The 24868-nt window shown below is 39.1% G+C and overlaps 1 protein-coding gene across 3 annotated transcripts in view; it reads right to left on the bottom strand.

Annotated features, from left to right (window-relative positions):
- Positions 1-24868, bottom strand: part of TFEB (transcription factor EB) — a 70738-nt gene that overhangs the window by 31046 nt on the left and 14824 nt on the right. Inside the window, exons 2-4 of one of the 3 annotated variants that reach the window (XM_072423862.1) lie at positions 13651-13842; positions 6950-7175; positions 1457-1711 (exon numbers count right to left, since the gene is read on the bottom strand). In XM_072423862.1, coding sequence (XP_072279963.1) covers positions 1457-1711; positions 6950-7175; positions 13651-13691 — 522 coding nt within the window. In that variant the 5' untranslated portion in view covers positions 13692-13842. Of the gene's footprint in view, positions 1-1456; positions 1712-6949; positions 7176-12795; positions 12817-13650; positions 13843-24868 lie in introns of those variants that run through there. The other 2 variants (XM_072423854.1, XM_072423871.1) reach the window with 2 other exon arrangements.

Here is a 24868-nt window from a genome sequence, read left to right on the forward strand (position 1 = left end):
TTTTGTTCAGAATCTTTTTTTTCTAGGTTTTTCTCCTTTAAAATTGGGTGCGTCTTATAGGCCAGAGCGTCTTATAGTCCGAAAAATACGGTATACACTTCTTTTATTAGTCGAAGTAGATTATTTAGAAGTGATGCAGTATAAAGATAAAGTAAATATGTACTGGTAAAGGCAAAGTAAAGTAGTAGACACTGTACATTATCTTATGTACTATGAATTATGTATTAGGAAAGCCCATTCTCCTGGCAGCACAAATTTTTTCTGTGGCCACTGCCTCTCCATTTAGCCACCAAGGAATGTAAAAATACCTGCTATTAACCAAAAAGGAGTATGTGACTCACTCCATGTGAGTAAAACCCCCAAGCAATAATCTCGAGTGTGACTTGGGGTGGATTTTCCATGCAAAAAGCGGTAATCCCAAGTCACACCCGGGGTCGCTAAAAAACAACTTACCTTTTTTTCTTTGGCGTCCCACGGCGTCCTTCTCGTCCCTGTCCTCCGTTGGCATCCTCCTTCTTCGATCTTCTCCCCGTGGGTGCAGAGACGTTTTCTGGGGTTTTATATTAATAATTATTATTTTATACATATATTTATATAATACATACTACTGTACAGTTATATTACATGTTTCACTGTTTCATTGTTTTTTTTATTTTTATATTTTTATTTTATTTCGGTGAGTTATGCCTAAGAATTATAAGCCTACAATGTAAAATAAATTTACATGCAAAAAAATATAATGCTTTTTGCATGAAAATAAGGACAGAATTAGAACGCTAGGGGGGTTAATGGTAGGTCCAGTCATATTGGCAGACATTTTGAAGTTATGTGGTCCAAGATCCAATGCAAACCTAATATTTGAATATGAATGTTTGAAACCTAAGCAGATTTTAAAGCTAGTCACACAAGTCCCACTATGACTTAAAAAGATCCGCTGCTGTGCACCCACGAGTGGCAAAATTCACTATGGTTGTTGCTGTGGTGAAATTTTTCCTCTAAAAAGACAAAAAGCAACCCTGTGGCCAAATGCAGATTACTGTTTTCTAAAACTAGGCCTTGCTCAACAATAGCTACGTGCACAAAATGGTATCCAGTTCATCCTAGTTACTTGAATAGGAGTTATTGGGACTGAGGTTAAGCCTGTGGTCTATTCATTTTAAATATCCAATCATGTTAAATCAAGGAGATGGGAAGGTCGACACCAGAAAATCACAGCTCTCACCATATGAGATGTGCCATTGCTGTTTCCTCCAAAAAGTAGTACAGGAAATTCAAATCTCATTGGTAGCATAGCTACTGGGCAGTTACCTATGTATATTGAAAGGCAGATTTTACTGGGCTGTCCTCTGCCCCCCATCTTCTGAATGTGTAGGACATCAAAAATTTCTGGAAATATAGTATGAATGCAGATACTAATATAACTAGCAGAAAGCAAGACTGGCTTTAAGGTACTTACTTCGCGTTCAGGATTAGAGCACAAGTTCATTCTGGCCATGGGACTGTTAGGTGCGCTGTTTCCTGCTGATGATGAAAGGCGAGTAGTACGGTTTGCAGGAGATGTTGGAGCTGGTGGAGGTTTAGGTGACAGCCTGAGTGGACTAAGATGAGAAGCAAATTTGTTGCCATAGGTTTCCGACAGATAATCGCGAACCTTTTTGTCTCGGGACTGCTGCAGGTGGTAAGATGTTGGGTTTTCAAGGTGTGTCTGCACCTGTATAAAATATAAAAATTTTGATTTGTTCTAGATAATTGATGCATAAAAGGTTTCTAAAATGTGACCTGATCCTTAACAATAATAACATTCCTACTTAACAAACACACAAGTATACATACAGTATATTAATCCCTATAAATTATGGCATCTTGAAATGAGGGAAGCTAAAATCAGGTATTTCTATGTATGTCTGTTTTCAAGTGTTTTTCAGTTTACTTGTGGGATGCAGCGTTATGGGAAATAATACACATTTCTGTTTAAATTCACAACTGTTTAGTTGTTTTACAAACAGAAATGAAACCAGCACGGTTTAAAATTTTCCTAGAAGCAAGCATTCACTAAAGTACAGTGTAAGGCAATTTTTAGATGACAAAAATCTGAGTATATAGCTTAAGATTTACATGTATTTTTTTTTTCAGATTTTAACCCCATAAAATTGATTGTACCATAAAAGAACATTAAAAAAGACTTAAGAGGAAAATAAAAATGAAACCACTATTCTATGGTAGGGCTGCAGATAAAACATAAGTTTACAATTCCGCTAAATTTTAACAATGTTATGTTTGAGGGAAAAAAATGTACACTAACATCTGTGACAATCTAAGCCACAGGATTTAAAAAATAAATAAAATAAGAAGAAAAACAGAAGAAATAATTTTGTTGATGGAATGTAAGACCTAAGAAAAAAAGGTGTACAAAAATTGTAGGAAAAAACTGAAGATCAACATCCAATTGTATGCATTTTAGAATTGATAATAGGTTCTGCTTTTTTGCTCCATAGGCTGGGTGGCTAGTTATCAGTAAACCCTTATCATAGTTCTCCCCAGCCCCCTTTTAGTGGGGAGAGCGCTTGGCTGCCGTGGGTCCCCCGTACGGCTATCATCCTCACCTCCAATCCCCTGAACAGACAACGGAGAGGCTGCTCTGTTCTCAGCTGTCATCTGTTCAGAGGATTCCAATTGCTGATAAGAGCCAGGTGGTGAGAACAGAACAGAACAGCACAGCTAGAATGGGATCAGAACACAGGCTGCCGTCCCCGTTCTTCAGCTGTGCTGTGTCTTCTATTGAAAAAAAAAAAAAGCTGCCTGTAAATGTATCCGCCCGAGTGGGCGTGTGTAATGACTTCATCGGCACATTGTGATAGCTGTGTGTGTGATCGCTGCATATCATATTCTGCAGCCTTACAATTCATGTTGTACAAACCTTCATATCTCCTACACTGTATATTGCAATGACTTGAAATCTTCAGGATGCACAGAGCTAATAAGTAATCACAATTTGAGCCCTCCAGATTTTAAGAATTTAAAGATATGGGGATCAGAATTGTAAAAACTTGTGAAAATACAACATTGGGGTTGCTGTTTCAAAAGCAAGTGAGCCTAGAAATCCTTATTTGAAAATGCAAACTGGGGACCCCCAGGGCCACTTATATATCAAGGAGCATTGAGGTGGGGCCTCCTAAATTGATACCTACCTGTCACAATTCTATACCTGTCATACTATGTTACCCTGTTTGCTTCTTTGAATCTCAATTTCCCTAGAAGGTTGGGGTGTACAAAATCAAAAATTTCATTACTATGGCAAACACCCTGCCCTGTTACACATTACTGCCCACTTTTAACACTTGAGCCCCAATTTCTCTGGAATGGGGAAGTGTAGGAAACTGAAAACATGTGGGGAACATCTGTGGATAACATCCTCTAAAATTTCATCACTATGGCATCATTAGAACATAAAAAAGTGCCCATCAAAAAATGTGGGGTTTAGGTACTGGAAGGGTACACTCGTGTAACAGGGCAGCGTGTTTTGATGGGCAGAGTTTTTATGTTGTAATGATGCCATGGTGATGAAGTTTAGGGGGTGTTAGCCATAAGTGCCCTCCACTTGTATCTATATTTTTGTTTACCTGCACGTCTCTTTTCTAGAGAAATTAGGGTTCAAAGTAGGGACAGTTATATGTAATAGGACGGGGCATTTTGACGGGCGGTTTTCTATGTTCTAATGTTGCCAGGCTAATTAAGTTTTAGGGAGGGGTTTTTACATGTGTCCCCCTCTTGCACCTCTCTATTCCAAATAAATTGGGGTTCAAAGAACAGAAGCAAAAAGTGTACCATATTTTTAAAATTACAGTTTTGTGAAAGTTAGGTAAAAATTTAGGGGCCCCACCCCAATTCTCCTTGCTATATAATTGGCCCCTGGGGGTCCTTAAATTTGCGTTTTCAATTTTGCGCTCTTGGATGCACTTTCTTATGAAACAGCAACTCAAATGTTCAATTTTCACACATTTTTAAACTTTTTACCCCATATCTTCAAATTCTTTAAAGAAATTTTATGAGGGTCCTCAGTGTACCCAGAGAATTTCAAGTCGTTCCTACGGTTTAGGAAATGGGTGCCCAACCTACATCCCACAAGCCACATGTGGCCTGCCGAGCTGCAAAGATCCTGCCCTCTGCTGTTTGCTGTTTCTGCTCATTGTCTTGCGGGTGATGGGGCGCAGGCATCTCCTATGTATCTCTCTATGAGATTGTGCTGCCAGGAGGGGGAGCTGCTCCCCGTCCACCTTGTACTGTGAGATAATCTTACTTTGTGCAGCAGCAGCATAAGAGCTGTGTGCATGCTGCTGTCATTATCCCTACCTGTAAACCTTCATATCTCCTACAGTGAGTGTCATAGAAATGTGAAATTTTCAGGGTACAGAGGGGACACTGAGAGCTGTTCCTAAACCAAATTTTCCCCTAAACATAACAAATTGCTAAATATGGGGTCACAAGCATAAAATCCTAATGACAAGCAGGAATATTTTCACATTAAGGGTCTATTTCAAGACTGGGGACCCCAAATTGAGTTTGCATGTTAGGGACCCCCGGCTGCCACTTCCATGGCAATGATCATTAGGGTATTGTCAATTTGTTTTGTGCTGTGGTGCCCCAACAATATACTTGCTCACAAAATTTTAGGACTGTGTTCAGACTGACAATGAGGTTGCTATGCCATTACCCCTTCCTCATGCCATGGAACCCAGTCTAGGGGCAGATGCTCAGTACCGCTCACTGCTGTCTGGAGTCAAATCTGCAGGCGCTGTGATGGACTGAGCAGCTAGTGGGGTGCCTGGTACACTGTGCTGGCTCCTTACTATCTGTGAACCTCAATTTCTCTGGAACGGAGACATGTTGGCAACTAGAATTGTGGGAGCCAGTAGGAAATGCCTTTTGTCCACCCCCCAAATAAAATTATTTATCCATCATATAATGTTACTTTGTCACATATACCTATCCCCTTACTATCTATGAACCCCAATTTCAAAGAAGGTTAAAGGCAGCCCCTGACAGGACGCATTGTATGGTGTAGTTTCTGCTCTTTGGTACAGGAATGTGGATGATGGTAAATATATGACTGGCCAGCACTGTATGATAGCTTTAGTTTTGTATCATTCATTAATAAAATGTTGCATTAATAAAATGAGCATCAAATGGTGAGTCATTGGTTGTCAATGGTTGTCAGTCCCTTTATTTTGTGCATATACGTTATGGTAACTGGAAACATTTCAATTAAATTTAATTTTAAATAAAACTATTCTATTTATAAACATCTTTAATGTTTGTTTGCATTGTGGCCCGCAAGTTTTATCCCAATGCCAAATGTGGCCCCCAGATGAAAAAAGGGTGGGCACCACTGGTTTAGGAGATCTGAAGGTTTGATTACAGTGAACTCTAAGGCTGCAGAATATGACAAGCAGTCTTTACACACACAGTGATCACACTGAAGCTGATGACATCGTACAAGCACACTCAGGAAAATACATTTCAGTTTTTAATTTTTTTTTTTTTTTTATAAAATATGGGCAGTGATGGAGGGGAAGGGGGACATTGGCTGTCTCCTAAAGCATCACCACATTTTAACATTATATGAAGGGTCACGATCCCCTTTTATATAGTGGAAAAATGTGTCGTTTTTCTTTTCCATTTTTGGGGGAGGACCCCTTCCCCTTCCGTATTTACTGCAATGTGAACTAAACCACATTATACTAATAAACTACTAAAAGAGGTTACATTATTAACATGGACATGTACATAATACATGGAACAATAGGAATTTGGATCAACATACACAGCACTGAACAGTTTGTGCATAATACAAACAAATTGGCCATTCCAACAAACCAGGAACAAAGTTAAAGGGGAGGGTAGAACAATGACAAAATAAGAGATTCCTGGATACCTATGGCATAAACTAGGAGCACTAAATTTGCTATGTCTTGCCCTGCCCACTTTTTCTTACCACTACAGCTTACAACCACCCGGCTGAAAAAAATGTTCTTGAGTTACTCAATGTGACAATAGTCCAAGCCACAAGATTTTAAATAAAGAAAAAGATTCAGAAATGTTTTTTGCCTATAGAAAGTCCTGGCCTCTGTGTCATTTATTGCTATAAACGTATGTTCAGCAACTTTGAGTTGTGGGTGTGGGATCAAGGACCAAAGAAAAAAAGTGCTGTATGGAATTAAAGAAGGCAAGATAACCTTAAAATTACCCACATTACTCTTATAACTGTAACTTGGAGTATGGCATAGTGTGTCATGTCAAGAGGCCATTAGTTTTCCTTTTACTTTCAAAGTAAAAGCAGTTTTACAACTTACACTAGCAGAAGGCAGTAATCCTTTGACCTTTACACTAGATGGCACATTTCTTAGTGCAGTAACAGTTTTTTTTGCTCATCTTTTAACTAACAATCATAGATAAAAGTCAGAAGAGCAAATTAGTTTTCAATTAGCTTATGGAGACAACAAGGAAATTGTTTGGCTGCTTAGCTACAAAGAGTCATAACTTGGTCTAAGCACTACCCTGGAGAGAAGGAAGAAAAACACACACATCGGTGTACTTGCTGTTATGGTATAAGCACTCCTGTGAAAAAAAGATTTACAGTTACCTCCAGCAGGTAGTTTTGTGAGATAAGGAGAGAAATGTTGTGATGCTGCCTTTACTGTGATACTTCTGTTGTCAATCCTCCTGTTCTCTTCTGCTGAAGAATCTTACATGAAGCGTCATGGGGCCCTTACTAGGACTGCCATCTCAACAAAACGATACAGTACAAAAGAAATCATGAAAAGTCAAAAATAGTTGATAGATCAGTTGCAAGGAGAGCACAGGAAATATGGGCTGGTTGATTACTTTTTGGGTGTCTTTTTTCGAGACATACTGCTAGATTTCCTAAAGTTTTTCATACAAGCAAAATTACCTGTAGGACTTCAACTGGAACAGGTGGTGGTGGCTGAAAGGAAGCAGGGGTGTTGATTGCAGAGGATGCGTTGGAAGGTATGAGGTGATGCTGCTGCAGTATATGTTGCTGGTGCTGCAACTGCATGCGTTCTCGCTGTTCTTCCTGCTGAGCTTGCTCTCTCATCAGTTGCATTCGTAATCCAATTCGAGAAGCCATGATTGACAGACTGGGTAGCAGATGACCCCTGCAAATAACACACTTTTTTAACTTAAAATTCAACAAATAACATTAACATTCAACAAATATTTTTTTCACAAGTTATGCAGAATTCGTGCTGTACACAGGTTTTCTGTCATAAATCAATTTCAGACTGATGCTATCAGTAATTTTCTGTCATCCATTTCATGAATGGACAGTAGGTAAAGATAAATCTTACCAGTGGGGTCAGCTGCATACAATAAATAAAATTCTGAAAGAAGTTTTAATTTACTCAGTATATATGACAATTCTGTCACTAAAATATGAAAACTGTCTACCATGGTGTGTGTAGACATCTTTATTGATAAGCACCAACTTTCTTTAACCATATGCCATTTGAGCAGTTAGCATTGTTTACAAAAAAAAGATTACGATACCTACACCATGTGGGTACTAAACTAATTTGATCAGCAGAAAATATTTAAAAGACACTTTGTTATACTGCTGAAGTAGGAGATTGCTGGATCCTTGGTATGTGAAATCAATTGATATTAACAATGCAAAAAAATGATTGTGTTTCTGATTACACTAGGGAGATTTTATCTCTTAATGACACCCGTGACACCAGGACACAAAATGAGGGAAACAAACATCATTCAGGACAGAAAGGCACATACTGCAAACACTTTCCAGGATCTAACCATTCCTAGTTGTATTCAAAAGTAATTTTTTTCTGTTCCTCGCATCCCAATTGGAGAGCTTTCCCATCACATCCTGTTCCTCTGTCATAGAACAGGAAGAAAAAGGAAAATGTATTACTTACAGCAACTTTACTTTCCTGATAAGTTCCATGTCAGCACGCAACGGGTTAATTCCTTTCCACTCTCAGGACCTAACTAGATAAATTTAGGGTGGTCCATACCCTAGTGTTCTGTAACTAGCCCTCCTCAAAAAAAAAGGGTGGGTATATATGTGCTAACATGGAGCTTATGAGGAAAGGAAAATTACAGTAATACATTTTCCATTTTCCTGACTGCTCTATGTCAGCACAAGAAGGGAAATAATTCAAGTTCAAAAAAACCTAAAGCTCACAAAAAAAAGCAATAGATAGACCTTTTTTAACCAAAACTAACAGCACTTAAGGCTGCCGGTGCAATACAGTAATGACAATATGTGAGCAGGCGACTTGGTTGCTGCATCACAATAGTGTCCAATTACGCTTAAAAAGATGCTGCTCAGAAAGAGGACATGCTATGAATAAGCTGTGCCCCTAAAAGGATTTTTAATCCTTTACCTGATTAACTATGCAGATAATTCAGACAATCTGAGGTACAAGGTCTTTTTACTCTTTGGTGGCCCCCAAGGGGAAAAAAGGAAGTGTTTTAAATTACATATACAGTAGGTGACAAGGCATTAGGTATTCTTGGGGAGTATTGCTGATGTAGAGTTTTCAGGTCCATTGACCATCTACTGGAAGAATGTCGGGAGCACAATCTCCCAATTAGATGAAATGTTGGTGTAAACTTTGGGCTGAGAACAAGCATGGACAACATGCCCTGTCTGGAAAGAAAGGTGGTAGAAGGTTGTGAGGCACCAAAGAAAAGCTCGAAAACTCTTCTGGCAGTAATGACAGGCATAGTTACATAGTTACATGTAGACAGGCATGAAAAGGGCTACCTTTGGCAACAGCAGGCCTAGTGAGATCTTGACTTTGGTCTGAATGCCTCTGATACAAACAAAATTGAGCACAAGATAGGTCCCCTTCCAGTGATCTAGATTCCTGGGGGATTAGAGTTGTAAGTGAGGGCCCGAAAGGTTATGTTTTTTTTGTTAGCTCACATTAAATACGGTTGCCAAGTCTGGTTGTAATAATATGTAAAAAAAGAAGAGAGGAGAAGGGTTCTTTGTGTAACTTGTATGTAGTGGTAATGGGAATGTATTAGCAAGTATGTGTACATTTATCAAATAAAACATAATATGATCACAAAACCATATTGAAACAATAAGTTACAAATAAATCATGATAAGAAACATAATAAAGGTCATAAAAATTAAGCCATATCATAAAGGGTGAAAGTCAAAAATACAAATACCATACTAAGGGAAAAGTACTGTAACTAAAGTACACAAGATAAATTATAAGGAGAATGTATGTACATATACATATATTTTGTAGGTATGCATACACATATACATGTACTCTTGCTATGTATATTCACATATATATTGGTATACTGTATTTATAAAATAAGGCGAGAGCAAATATACTGTTTAACACATTGACATTAAGATAATGTATGTAATAATATTAAAAGGGTATGTGTGTGGATGGTAGATGGGGTAAATAGGTATTGGATATCAAAAATAGTAAGGGTAAAAAATACCTTCTCACTATTTGTAGATACTGTACATTTAGAGAAAAGGTTTGAAGGAGAAAACGTCCCAACATTATACCTAATCAGGGTAATCATTTTGCCATTGTTGATGGAGTATACGTGAAAATCATTTGCGGAATGTTCTCTTCGTCTTACCGACAGAAGCCTCCACTTTGGCAAAGAATTAGATAAATAATTCCAATGGATGAACAATCTGCGTAGTACTTAATCCTTTGTATCATGCCATTGGGCAAGGTAATAGCCTGATTTTTTGCCTTTATCCAGTGGCATTGTTTACATCTGCCACATTTAAATGTGCCTGGAACCTGATGGGGAGAGATAGTGAGTCACGTCAGTGTAGTGACTAGATATGAGAGAAACCTTTAATGAGGGAGACTTTCTAAAGGATACCCCAAAGTTTTGAGAGGATGTTAGATATTATTTTGTGTTGTTTACTGAAGGTTGTGGGGATTTATAATGTGTCTCTACTACTGGGGGATTTTTCTACAAAAGGTCATCTCTTTTAAGAGTGATTGCTTTCTGAAATGCTTTTTTCAAAAGACTTTTACTAAAGCTCCTTTTGGCTGTATAGTATGCTTTTCTTCAGAGGCTGTGCATGTGCACTTTTTGCATAAATGATAGTATTTCCAACCTTATCTTTTCTATAGAGAGTAGTGCCAAGGTTACCACTGTCCAGAATTTGCAAAGGTATATAGGAATGGAACTTGTTGATGATTGTAGCTCATAGTAAATTTGAAGTTATGGTCATTGGGTTGGATGAAAGAGAAGAATTCTTGTAATAAGTTTACAGTACCTGTCCAAATAATGATGATGTCGTCGATGTACCTCTACCACATGAAGATGTGTGGTTGGTACTTCAACATTTCTTCATTTGATGAGAGATTTCTCTCCCATATTTCTACATATACATTTGAATATAATGGAGCACATTTGGTGCCCATTGCAACTTCCTGGATTCATCAGGAATAATCATTATTTTTGAAGGTGTAGATATTTCTCATGAGAATATATTTCAGTAATGAGATGATGAAGGAATGGAACCTCCAGTTTTGTGGGTAAAATTGGTTTAAAGATTCTGTGAAAAACTGAATGCCTTTACGGTGAGGGATACTTATTAACCAATTTTTAGAACCATACCCTGACCCCCTCCCCCCAAATATACAGGTCTTTGTGGGAACAAGGAGACCCTTCGCTAAATTCATCAGCCACCCAAGTCTTTTAATGCAGATGAATGGGTCCCATATGGCCCAATGAGGGAATATTAATTGAGTACTGATAGATAAAAATCTCTTTTTGACATAGAGAAGCCATATCCTTCAAAAATATCTTTGTGAAAACACATGGATACAGGGATAGCCTGAAGGGTATATGACTGGAAAAGAAGGGTTGCATGCAAATACAAACTGCTTCCGGCGGTAAGACACCCAATATACCACGCACAACTTGCAAGATTTTGCAAACCCCTAACTTGGAATTTTCCTCCTTAAAGGCAACACCTTTGACAGGCTGTTGAGACTATCTCCCCTGTCAATCTCAATTATATACCCAAGTCTAAAAAATATTTACAATAAACCACTATCCCAATTGAATCTTAAGGAGTTGGTGGAACCGGGTTTACCAGGTAATCACAAAATCAAAACAAGAAATGAACAAAGACCAACAGGCTTGCCAGGGGTTGAGACGGGGAGCAGACTGCGGAAGTTGTTATGTTTTGTAAAAACAGTGATCTTGTGAGGGGAACCCTCCAAAAGATAGCGCCATTCTTCCAAAGCAAACTTGATGGCTAGAAGTTCCATGTCCCCAATGAAACAATTCTTTTCTGCTGGGGAAAACATCTTAAAAAAAACGCATGTCTGGGCGTCTGGCTCCAGTCCAAACAAGCACTTCTCTGCCTTTGGATGGAGTCAATTGTCTTGGAGCCGTTGTAAGACTAAACGGAAATGCTGTCTGTGAGTGGGCAAGTCGGGGGAAAAAATCAGGATATCATCCAGATAAACCACAACACTGATGTATAGCAGGTCACGAAAAACATCATTTACAAAGTGTTGGAAAGCAGCCAGGGCAATACAGAGACCAAAGGGCATCACAAGATACTTGTAATGGCCATCTCTGGTATTAAAGGCTGTCTTCCATTTATCCCCCCTCGAGCCAAATTAGGTTATATGCTCCTTGGAAGTCTAGTTTAGTTTAGTTTTAGTAGAAGATTGGTCAAAGAGCTCAGTGATAAAAGGCAGCGGTTAGCGTTTTTTGATGGTAATATGGTAATAGCATTGAGGCGCTGGCGCTTTAGCGAGGAGGAGGTATGCTTAACAAGTCATACCAGTAAAACTTACCGTCACCCCTATTTATTTGCTATGGGGCCTCAGGGAGATGCTACATGTAGCGTCTTCCTTAGAAGCAGCGGTTGCTGCTGTAAGTAAGGGTAAATACATGGCAACCTCATTGCCAGTTTTTTCATTTCAGCCTAAAAGTAAATTTTTACAATATTTGGGATATGTGGTGAGATAAATAAGTATTTACAGTTATCTTTTATTACAGAGTTACAACCTGAAATCTAATAAGTCAAACTATTAAAGTGATCATGATGATTTGTGTAAATTACAAGAATAACCTTAAAGCTAAACTTGACAAATTCAATAACCCACTATAAAGCTGTGCATCTACCATCACAGCCAGGTTCTTTTCTGTATTTAGTTTTCTGTAAACAGACTGGGGTGTTACAATTACCCACCTATCTTGAGTGACACATTTTCCACTTTAAGTAAACGTAGTTTAGCTTTTAATGTTCTTTTTACTCTGCATATCACATGATCACCTTTCACTGACCCTTCTACTGATCAGAGGAAATTGCTGTAATGCAGTGTGTAAGAACCTTTGGCCCATAAAACAGGTATTCTGTCCAGCACATTGCTTTTGTTCTGCACTCTGTATTATTTACTAACCTGATAACAATTAGAATTTGCTTTGTAAAATTTTGAGTTTAGCTGGGTATTGCAGACTAAGCACTAGTAGGGCTGGGGACCAACACAGAGAATTAAACGCCTTTAGTTTTGATGGACCTGAAAAGCATTTAGCCAATTTACTAAAAGTTTAATCCACATATGCTGTTAGGCAGGAGATTTTTTTTTCACGCTATGCAATGTTATTACAACAGGTTCACAAGATAATATATCAAGCTTTTAAACATGCAGGTTAAAAGGTAAGTATACATTTTTTGGTAATTACCATAAATGTTCACTGCTCATTACATTTCTAAATATTAGTACATACCACTCAATTTCAGGGACTGTCCAGGTCTGGACACCAATCACAGCTTCCTGTACTCTGGCTTCTTCTATTATCTTTGCATATTCTACTGCCCCAGCCATAATGCAAACTATTTCATATTACATTTCTTCAAAAATTACAGGTAAATATTCACAAACTAAGACAGAACACACACAGTCTAAAGTGTCAAAAACCTATCTCAAATGTAATCAAGGGGATTTTTATGTGGTTTACAAATATAAATATCAGATATATGGCATTCTGAAGAAAACAGTTACAATGCTGTATGAGTTATTTCTGAAGTGCGCTTTTCCAGAAGTAACACAGAGCTCAAATAGCAATAACTAATATGATTTTCATCATAGATCACATAATGTCTAAAAACACAGCATGTCGGCCTCAGAGGATCCATCACAGAACAGAATGTGACCCACTGAACTAGATTACTTACATTTTATCCAGAAGATTCTGTCCTTGCCCAAGGGGAAAAACACTTTCTACAAGCTCAGTGGACCATAATGTATCCACCTGCACCAAATACATTTTAATTTGAGGCCAACAATACTTATGCAAAGGACAAACTTTGCTGTTGGTGCACATAGTAAGAGAGATGTTTATCTGGGAGCAATGCTCTCTTTTCTTACACGACTGAGTATGTTCTGTCATGATTCCAAATCCCCATCTGTCCCTTGCTGAAATGAAAACTAGTATAATGTATAAAGAAAGAGTCGCTTGGTGAAGCTTTAGGCTGCTCATTTAATCATTATGCATATCCTAATCTTTGTGTCCTTGTTCTACGTATGTACCCTACCTCTATGGCTAGACTTATAGTGTGTTTATATCCAGGTAGGTGTTTACCTATATATTCCTGGATCCGTGTCAGCTGAATCTCTCTTCATAGGAAGGGGTCTGATGCTATGGGCGGGGAATCAATGCCCCAAAATAGCTCCCTTCTGCTTTAGCTCAGCCTGTTTGTGTGTGACTTCTGCTTTCTTTTTGACTCAGTTTAACATCACTGGATCTAGAGACGGTAGGCTGAAGTTTTGAAATCTAAAGCAAACAAAAGCAGAGGTGTTACAGAAACATGTTTTCAGGTGATACTGCTAGTAAAAAGTCAGTTGAGTAACAAAGAACTCACTGTGGACAATATTATGTTCACCTTATGAAGACTATGTCCCCAATATACTACAAATTTAGTTAGGCCACCTAACAATCAAATATCAGCTGGTCCATGATATGCATGCACAGGAACAAAATCTGGATCTTAACAGAAGGTAGGCACTAGGGTTAAAAAAAAAAAACAACTCCCTCTGCAATATTGACCTCTTCTCTGGCACTGTCGCTTGCAGATCTACTACTTTTTGTTTAGGCTGAATGTAGGCCAGCAACATTTAACCCACTTCTTCTAAACCCAGGCAATCATACGCACACCCTGGAGGGTACATTTGCAATTTGGCCTGGACCAACACTAAAATACTACAGGGAGTGGTGTCACATTACACCAGCAGTGTCACTTCCTATAAATTTAAAGACCACACACTGCCACAACATTACTACTGTGATTTAAAATGTGTATAAGGGACATTCCAAAAAAAAAGGGACAGGATGACAATGCAAGGCAGGAATTTTATTTTGTATTATTTATTTATTACTGGGTATGTACTTTAACAGTAAGTACATACCTTGGTATTACTGCCTAGTCAGCATGCTAAATATTTTTAAATAAGGGAACCAAAAATGTCAAGCCTGTGAATCACACTGGGGCTAAAATATAAATCAGTGGTTCAGCTGCACAGTAGCCTGCAGCTTTAACAGTAAAATAAAATGCACATAAACAAGGAAGCTTTGGTGCTCTGAAGATGACACACACTAACTTTGAAAGTCATGAACACACACATGTAATTCTTTCTTTTTATAGAGCAGCTACCTTGATTATGTGATCTGGCAAAGTCACATGACAGGCTGTACTCCAATTCGTTCAGCAGAATATATAGTCCTAATGGAAATTTCATCCATGCTTTCCGGAAAGATGACTGATACACATAAATGTGCAAAGCTATTATGTGAAATTATAAGCAAAGTGCAAGATTATAAAGCATTTGTAGCTAAAAACAGCTTATTGTTTTACAATCATATTTTCTGTACAAATTATACATCTGTAGAAGTTTATCTATGTTTGCTTAGAAGCCATGTAAAATTTATAATTGCTTGTATGCTATTTTAAAACCACAATTTCCCACCTCATGTTTAGGCCTTGTTATAATTTATTATTGTCATCTGAGAGCCCTGGCCACCAGGTATTATTTTGGAGAGAACATATTCACTGCTTTGAAGACAGCTGATAGTATGCCCTGAATTAGAGTCAGATTAAATTAAACAGGACCCTAGACAGGTAACACGTTAGAATTACATCCTTATGTCCTGATTGGTTATTATTACACAGTATTTATAAAGTGCCATATTTCACAGCCCTTTACAAAGTCCATAGTCGTGTCACTGGCTGTCCCTCCAAGGGGCTCACAATTTAATGTCCCTACCTCAGTCATACGTCTTTAATACAGTGTAAGGTCAATTTTTGGGGGGAAGCCAATAGCCCAACTGCATGTTTTTGGAATGTGGGAGGAAACCAGAGTACCCTAAGGAAACCCACGCAAACACGGGAAGAACCTGCAAACTCCATGCAGATAGTGTCCTGGCCGAGATTTGAACCTGGGACCCAGCGCTGCAAAGGCCATAGTGCTAACCTCTGAGCCTCTGTGCTACCCACAGTTAGCACTGTATCTATATTTCCAGCAAACTGTAATGTACTCTTATATCTTTCATCATTTCTTTATTATACTCAATAGAATGTAAGCAAATTGTTTTTTCTAGATAAAACCTACCCCCTAGCAATGTGTCATGCCTGTCTGACCAGTAGAAAAAAGTGAATAGAGTGGTAAAATGCATTGTTGAAAGTGCATAAAAGCACATTGTTTAGATACATATTACATAAAGAGGACATGCCTAAGCATATATACAACCAGGGACACACATTGCAGGGATTTATTCAGGGCATTCATATGTATCAAATAATGTTGCTAGGGGAATTAGCTTAGCAAATCACCTTAGTAGAAAAATATACAGCAATAAAGTACAGCTAGCTCTGGATTTAAGTGCCTGCCCCAGTTGAGGGGTGTCTAGTATACTTCTATATATTTCCCTAATCTATTAGGTAGGTTTATGCAACCTTAAAGGGGACCTAAACCTCAAAACTTTTACTTTACATGAAAGGGTAAAAAATGCCTTTTTTTCTTACTTTTTTAAGTGCAACACGCTTTTGCGGCAATCAAGACTGAATGGGAGTGCAGAGCCTCCCAGGATACATACGTCACACATCCCAGGAGGCTCTGACTGTTCCTTCTGCCATGCCTGATCTTGGGCATGTGCAGAAGGAGCCTTGTCTTTAATGGGAAAAAAAATGCAGATCTCACGCATGCCCAGTGAGAACGGCACTCTTTTTGTGCAGTGCTGGGCAAAAGACGGATACTGGGACAACGCGGGATCCAATCAAAAAAACCTCCTGATGGATTGACAGATCTGCAGGATTAAAGGTAAGTGTAATTTTTTTTTTATTTAGTTACGGTTTAAGCGACTAATGCAGGTATGTTGCTCTAGTATTCCAGCGAGTGATCTAATAAGGGTGAAAATGCAGTAAAGTCCTCCAATTTTCAGAGCCTGGTTGCAGCAGGGACTTTCTGGGGCATATCGATTTACAGCAATAGGCACTGGAAATCAGTTCATGACTTACGGATAGGTGAAGAACTCCCCATGCTTGGCAACTGGTGTACAATACAATTAACGTATTTCCTTTGCTCTCTGCCACACCCCATTCGGTTTGACAGGCCCCTCCTGCCCTTAGAGACTATATGTAAAGAAGCAAAACCACTAGGAAGCACACTATCCTTTGCTTACCAAACTCTTGTAATGGCGCAAACGTCTACCAAACCATATTTTGTGGTGAATTAGTTAAAGGATTTAAATATGGAGTTCACTGATTCTCAGTTGGAACACATGCTACAATTCAGCCACAAGGCCTCTATTTGTAACAAGCCTAAGGAAACAAATTACAGGTTACTGACAAGGTGGTACAGAACACCTGCCAAGTTGGCTAGGATTTTTCCCCAGTCTGATCCTACCTGCAGGAGATGTCACTCCGCTCCGGGAACACTCTTTCTGGAGCGGATTGGCAGATGTAATCCACAAGTTGACTGGGGTGGATACTGAAGGAAAACCCAAGCTAGCCCTACTATATGTCACAAATCTCACTCAGAAACAGTATAAGCGATCCCTGGTGCACCATCTTTTGAATGCAGCAAAAGTGTGCATATCAGCTTGCTGGAAAAAAGACACCCCCTGACGATTGGCTATTGGTTACGTTGAGTGGGTGACAAATACTATATGGAAGAGATGATGGCAACCAGAGATAACGATTCGGAGAAGTTCACACAGATGTGGTTTTACTGGATCCAATATTGCACCACTACAGAATACAGTTTGTTACTGACTAGGCCAAATGTTGCTGACAACGAGGAACTTACCTCTTAGACGTATATGAGATGGAGGCACATTCCTGAGGGGGGAAGATGGCAGAATATGTAAGACAATCCTGCCTCCCACCTCCTCCTCATCTTTCCCCACCCTAATTCAAACCTTTTAATCTTTCTCTGTCTTTTTTCCAACTTTTCCTGATCTCTTTTATTTTCTTTTTTAAAAAATGCGGCTGGGACACTTGGAACTATTGAGGCATACCAAGTTTACTGCTTGACTCTTCTCATGATTCCTGTACGTTCTTGTTTTTATTCTTTTTCTTCCCAGACTTGTAATGATAATTTGTTGTGCCTTGTTTATTCGAAATGCACCGTATGTATATTTTTCAATGTGTCTCATTCAATAAAACATTTTTTATAAAATAGAAACAACTGCGGAGTTTGTCTTGGTAATTAAAGAGTTATAAGAGGCTGCAGAAAGAGCTCACCCCACTAAGATCACCCACAACCTCAGCTGTGTGTAGCAGAAGATGTCTTCTGCAAGTCATGCAAACCACCCCATCCCCCCTCCAAGCCTCCGTCCTGCACAGCAGTGAGCAGGGAAGCCCCGTTCGTATCTAGGAGTCATCCATATGTCAGATGTCCTTAACCGGGGGACTACTTGTATTGTGAATTGCAGAGTAACATGATTAGACTGTCACACAGGAGCCTTTGATTATACTTTAACTGTGCAAAATACATTAATTTGTTACTGTGCAACCTGCAGCAACAACATAATAATGCTTTATTATAATCATCCTATGCAATCCTGTATTAAATAGTATATTATCCTGTATTAAATCCTGTATTAAATAGTATTCCTATGCCAATACCTATTGAAAGAGTGATCATATAACAAGTACTTTGAACTTTAGAACAAACCATACCCACCACACACACCGCAAAAAGCACCATACTAAACCCAGCACAACCGACAGTGGCAAACACCATACAAACTGTAAACAGTTGCACAAAGCACACAGTAGAACACAAACCACATAGATAGACACACAGCATACAGCAGTTAGTACCATACCCAGAGCTGTTTTACAATGTATAATAATGCTCTCCTATCCACCTGTAACTGTATAAATAAATCCATTACTGTACACCCAGTCACTGCACATTAACTCTTTATTATATTAATCCAAATCAGTGTATGTTAACCCTTTACTAATTATATTAACAGTACTGTTAAATTCTATTAATAGGAGAGTTAAGCACCCTGCTGTATTCTCCCCCATATGAAATGACAGTGGTCCTTGGTTATTGAGATTTTAGGGGACCACTGTACTTATGCTATTTTCACTGATAATGATTGTTTATCTAGCACAACAGTTATCTAGCTTTACCTTAACAACTGTATTACTATGGTTCTTACCCACCTGAATTTCCAATCATACTGAAACTTCCAAGACAGGTTTGAATCTGATTACCGGCCATAAGAAACCTCTTAGTTCTAACATTGTTTTACATTGGGCATTTTCAATGTGAGAGACAGCAATGAGGCTGTTTAAATATTACTAGCAGATGTGTTCCAACATCACCAGATTATTGACTAAATGCAGTGTGGTGGACTAGTATTCAGTAGAAATGCCAAGGCACCAAAGCATAATTTCAATTATTGCAATTTAAACGGTCCACATTGTTCAGATGTATACATTGCTAGCATATGCAGCATGCCATTTAGGTTTATATATTGTGCATTTTTAATTCACCCCATAGTGGTTGACTTTGCCAGTTTTGCTGTAAATAATTTACTCCATTTGCTTAAATATACAGGTAAACCCCGAGTTAAGGACATCCAAGTTTTTGTTTTTTTGCTTTGATTGTGATTAACTCCCAGTGAGGATTTTATACAGTAACTGACACCATGCGTCCTAATAATATGTTGAGACAAACATCTGTCCTAATTGCATTTATTAAAATAATGTTGCCATTCTGACTTACATACAAATTCAACTTAAGAACAAATTTACAGTCCCTATCTCATATGTAACCCGGGGACTACCTGTATACATTCGACTATATACATCGCATTGTATACAGTGTGCTGTACAATATGCTCAGCAACTGCACTGTATGTTAAAATATCCATACTGTCCCTTGGAAATCTCCTCAATTACTTACTTGGCTTAAAAAAGCCAATCTGTAAATGAATAGAGAACTGGCTTAAAGACCGCATCCTGAGAGTAGTGATTAATGATTCAGAGGCCCTGATTTATTAAAGTTCTCCAAGGCTGGAGAGAGTACACTTTCATCTCTGAAGCTGGTTGATCCAGCAAACCTGGAATGGATTTCCTAAAAGTCATTAGCAAACTCTTATGGCAATGAACATTAGGGTACTGCCAATTGTGTGTGTACGCTGTGGTGCCCCTTAAAGTTGCCAAAACTTCAAGGCTGTGTTCAGGTTGGCGGTAAGGTTACAGTGCGGTTACCCTTTCCTTATGCAATAGAACCCTGGCTCAGGGGAGACGCTCAGAACCACTCACTGCCACCTCCAGTCAAATCAGAGGCTGGCGAGCTGCCTGTTACACATAGCTGGACACTTACATTCTGTAAAACCCAATTTCTCTGGAACAGAGGGAGCCAGTAGGAAACTCCTTTTGCCCCTCCTCCTCCAATCCCTAATAAAATATTATAACCATCATATATTGCCTACCCTGTCACACATAGCTATGGTCTTACTCTCTATGAACCCCAATTACTCTGTAAGAAAAGGGAAAAGTGTAGGACTCTTGTGGCTAACTGCGCCTAAAATTTCATCACTACGGCACCATCACAAGTGCAAAAAAAACTATACCTGCCATACCGGGCACCCTGTCACACATAGCTGGCCACTTACCTTCTGTGAACCCCAATTTCTCTTTAACAGTAGAGAAAGAGAAATGTAGAATAAGTGAGGGACTCTTGTGGGTAACTACCCCCAACTAAAATTTTATCACTCCTACCATATCATGGTGCCCTGTCATATTAATGTCTGTTTATGTTCTCTGAATCCCAATTTCGCCTGAAACAGGAGCTTTAGGTATATTAAAATGTATGATATGTGGGGGACTCTTGTGGCTAACCCCCCTCAAATTTTTTTGCTGCAGTGCCATCAGAAGATAGAAAAAACTATACCTATCATACTATGCCATCCTGTCACACATACCTGGCCACTTACCCTGTGAACCCTAATTTCTCAGAAACGGGGAAATGTGGGGACCAGAAGATGTAGTAGGGTTCAGTGTTGGGACCTTTACTGTTTAACATATTTATTAATGATAAAGAGTTTGGGATTAAAAGTAACATGCATGCTTCATACTGACCAGGGGAATACATTTGGGGGAGTCAGGAATAGAAAAAAATCTGGGGGTTTTGGTAGATCATAGACTTAATAAAAGCATGCAATGCCAAGCTGCAATATCTAAAGCTAGCAAAGTATTTCATTTTATTAAAAGAGTATTAGACTGCAGAGATCGAGACATATTTCTGCCCCTGTACAAAGCATTGGACAGACCACATCTGGAATATGCAGTCCAGATTTGTGCACCAGTTCACAAAAAGAATATTGTGGAACTGAAGAGAGTGCAGAGAAGGGCAACTAAACTAATAAAAGGAATGGAGGAGCTCAGCTATGAGAAGAGATTACCTGAACTGAATCTATTTTCCCTTGAGAAGAGACGTTTAAAGGGGGATATGATCACCCTATATAAATATATAAATGATCCATATAGTAAACTCTCTTCCCAACTAATCATTCATTACAAAGAACAAGAGGGCACTCTTTGCGTCTGGAGTAAAATAAGTATAAGCTACGAATAAGGAAGGGAGTCTCTAAAAATGTGTAATCGGCTCCCTCAGGAAGTAGTTTCAGCAAGTTCTATAGATTACTAAAGCTGGATGCTTTTCTAGAAGCACAGAATATAACTGGGTATTAAAGCTTTATTGTAAAGATAACAGATACTGTTGATCTAGGGAACGTCCGACTGGCTCATGGAATCAGGAAGGATTTTTTTTTTTACCCTGTTGGAGCAAATTGTACCAGGGTTTTTTTTTTTTTTTTACTTCCTTTGGATCAACTATGTTCATTGGGTTTATATCTGGGATGTGTTTATTTCCATAGTGGTTGAACTTGATGGACCTATGTATTTTTTCCAAGCAAGCTTACTATGTAACTACTTACAGGGATTTAGCAGTTGAAAGACCTCTATTTTCTCAAGTGTATGCCCTAGAACCTGACCTTAATTTTTTTAGATCTTCACTTTATACGTATTTTGTCCAGGCAGAGTTTTTGTCTACAATATGTCTGTGGTTAATTCCCACATCACACAGTCCTGCTTCCTCAATATGTTACCAAGCTGTTATCAGAAAGTCAGTGACACACACACACACACACACACAAACACTCAGCAGAAATACAAAACTTGCAAAATAAAATACTAGGGAATTATAGCTATAGATATGTAGAGTAAGGTTTTTTCTACCTTATAAACACTGTTATCAAGATGTTATGTTAAACTCAGGATTGGCCTTTACTCTTAACAGAACTACTTTGTAGACCTTGCACAGTATCACACAGAGTATCACGCAGAGTTATTAGCCCTCCCCAGGAGCATATTCTTACCTGTTTTCATTTCTCCACCCCTTTGTGAAGCAAAGTAAAGCCCAAAGTTTAAACTATGTGTTGCTGAAGTCATAGGCATTGCAAGCCTATAAACACCCACCATAGTCTAATGTCCTAGATATGTAATCTGGCTTCCAGGGCTAAATGTAATGGTTGGGGGGTTGAGGGGGATTGGCAGCTAAAGCTGTCAACTTTTATATCCAAAAATGTCAACTCTTTTGTCTGCCCCTACAGAGGTTCACCACTGTATCCAAAATGTAAACAATTTTTGACACGTTTAAATATCCATGTTTACTCTTAACTAGTCTCTTCTCAAACTGGTGGCATGCTAGGTCACTATGTCTAGAAATTGTGTATAATAGATAATATAATACACAGTTCTCCCCAGCCCCCTTCTGGTTGGCGGAGCACCCGGCTGCCGTGCCTCCCGTGCCTGGCTCCTATTAGCAGCTCTAATCCTCTGAATGGACAACAGAGAGGCTACTTATTCCCAGCTGTGATCTGTTCAGAGGATTCAAGCTGCTGCTAACAGGTGGGCAGGGAAGCACAGCACAGCTATGATAAGATTGGGACACAGGTTGTCCCTTTCCAATCTGATAGCTTGTGCTGTGGCTTCTATTGAAAAAAAAACAGCTTGTAAAAATGTATCTGCCTGAGTGGGCATGCGTATCTACGTCATTGGCAGCACAGCTTAAAAGCTTTGTGTGTAACTGCATGTCATTCTACAGTCTCTAAACTCTCTGTGTACAAACCTTCATATCTCCTAAAACTTATGTCATAATGACTTGAAATTTTCAGCCTTTTCAGCTCCCCAGCTTTTAAGAATTTCAAGATATGAGGATCAGAAATTTAAAAACTTGTGGAAATACAACATTGGGGTTACTGTTTCAAAAGCAAGTGCGCCTAGGAGTCCTTAATTGAAAATGCAAACTTGGTACCCTGGGGCCCACTTACATAGCAAAAATTGGGGTGGGGCCCCTAAATAATACCTACCTGTCACAAATCTATACCTGTCATACTATGTTACCCTATCAGCTTCTCTTCATTGAATTCCAATTTCACTAGAATGGTAGGGTGTACAAAACTGAAAATGTAGATACAGTGGGGTACACCTTAGGCTAACATCTTCATCAGAACATGAAAAACTCCACCATCAAAATGCACTGCCATGTTACACATTACCACTTCTAACACTTAAATCCCAATTTCTCAGGAATGTGGAGGTGTAGGAAACGAAAAACATGTGGGGAACGTCTGTGACTAACATCTCCTAAAGATTCATCACTATGGTATCATTAGAGCATAAAAAACTCTGCCCATCAAAACAAATTTGGGGTTCAGGTATTGGAAGGGAACAGTCATGTGTAACAGGGCAATGTGTTTTCATGGCCAGAGTTTTTTATGTTGTAAGTTTTTTATGTTGTCCCCCACTTGCACCTATAATTTTGTTTACCTGCACCTTTTTGTTCTAGAGAAATTAGGGTTCAAGGTAGGGAAGTGGACTGTTAAGTGTAACAGGGCAGGGCATTTTTTCAAATTTCTAAGTTCTAAGTTTTCTAATGATGCCACGCTAATGAAATTTTAGGGAAGTTTATACACGTGTCCCCCACTTGCAACTACATTTTCGGTTTCCTACACCTTCCCATTCCAGATAAGTTGGGGATAAAGAACATAAGCAGAAAGGGTAGCATTGTACGACAGTTAAAGTTTTCTGAATAGTAGGTAAAAAATTTAGGGCCCCACCCCAATGCCTCTTGCTATGTAAGTGGCAGTGTTGGTGGAATAGCTCAGTGTTCGATCGAGCAGCCCGGTAATTTTCGGGTAATCGAACGCTGAATTCGAACACCATTAAAGTCTATGGGGGGGGATTCTGGTTATTTTTGTGACTGTGTAGAACTGCAAAAGCAATCAGGGGAGCGGACCTGAGAGCTGTGTTCTTGGATAGAGAGCTGTCAGCTGCGCTCCCCTAATTGCTCTTGCAGCCCTGGCGTAACTGAAGTATGTGATCTTGGATAGTGATTCTCTATTCAAGAACACAGTGTTCTTGAACAGAGAATCTTTATCCAAGAACACATACTACTGTGTTCTTGGATAGAGAGCTGTCAGCTCCGCTCCCCTGATTGCTTTTGCAGCCCTAGCAAAATTTTAAATTTCAATCTCGCAGCAAATCGAGCCTTTCTCACTTACAGAATATGTAAGCGAGAATGGCCTTGTGATTTGCCACGAGGTCGTGTTCTCATTGAACTCAGATGAACTCCTAATGGAGAAACTCCATTGAGAGTTCGCCTACAGTCACAGCTGTTTGGAAGAACTTGTGTGCCTCCAATCAGCTGTGACTGCAAGTTCCCACGCTCCTTGCGCTGTACTTATCAGCCTGGTGACCATGGGAACTGATCTCAGGTAAACTCTCAATGGAAAAACTTTCAATGGAGAGGTTCCCACACTCCCTGGGCTGTACTTAACCTAGGGAACGTGGGAACTGAATTCAGTTGAACTCCCAATAGAGAAACGCCATTGAGAATTCACCTGCAGTCACATCTGATTGGAAGCACTAGCGTGCCTCCAATCAGCTGTGACCGCAGGTTCCCATGCTCCCCAGGCTCAAGCATCATCAGGATTTTTCTTTCCTTAGCCAATCACAGAGCACTAGAGGTGAATGAATGGGGAGACGTCCTCATTTAACCTCTAGTGCCTGGGGATCCCAAACTGACAGGAGTGTGCTCAGAATAAATGCAGCCGTGGGAATCATCCTGTCATTGTTGGATAACCTGTAAAAAAATAAAAGTTGGTTACACAAATCACACACATTCATTAAATTACTTTAACATTAAAGCCTTTTTTTTTTTACACATTTTTTTTTACACCGGAATTTGCAAAGCCGAATCCCATGTTTTTCAGGTCG

Source organism: Pyxicephalus adspersus, chromosome 1 (genome assembly GCF_032062135.1).
Source record: "Pyxicephalus adspersus chromosome 1, UCB_Pads_2.0, whole genome shotgun sequence".
Lineage (NCBI taxonomy): Eukaryota > Metazoa > Chordata > Amphibia > Anura > Pyxicephalidae > Pyxicephalus > Pyxicephalus adspersus.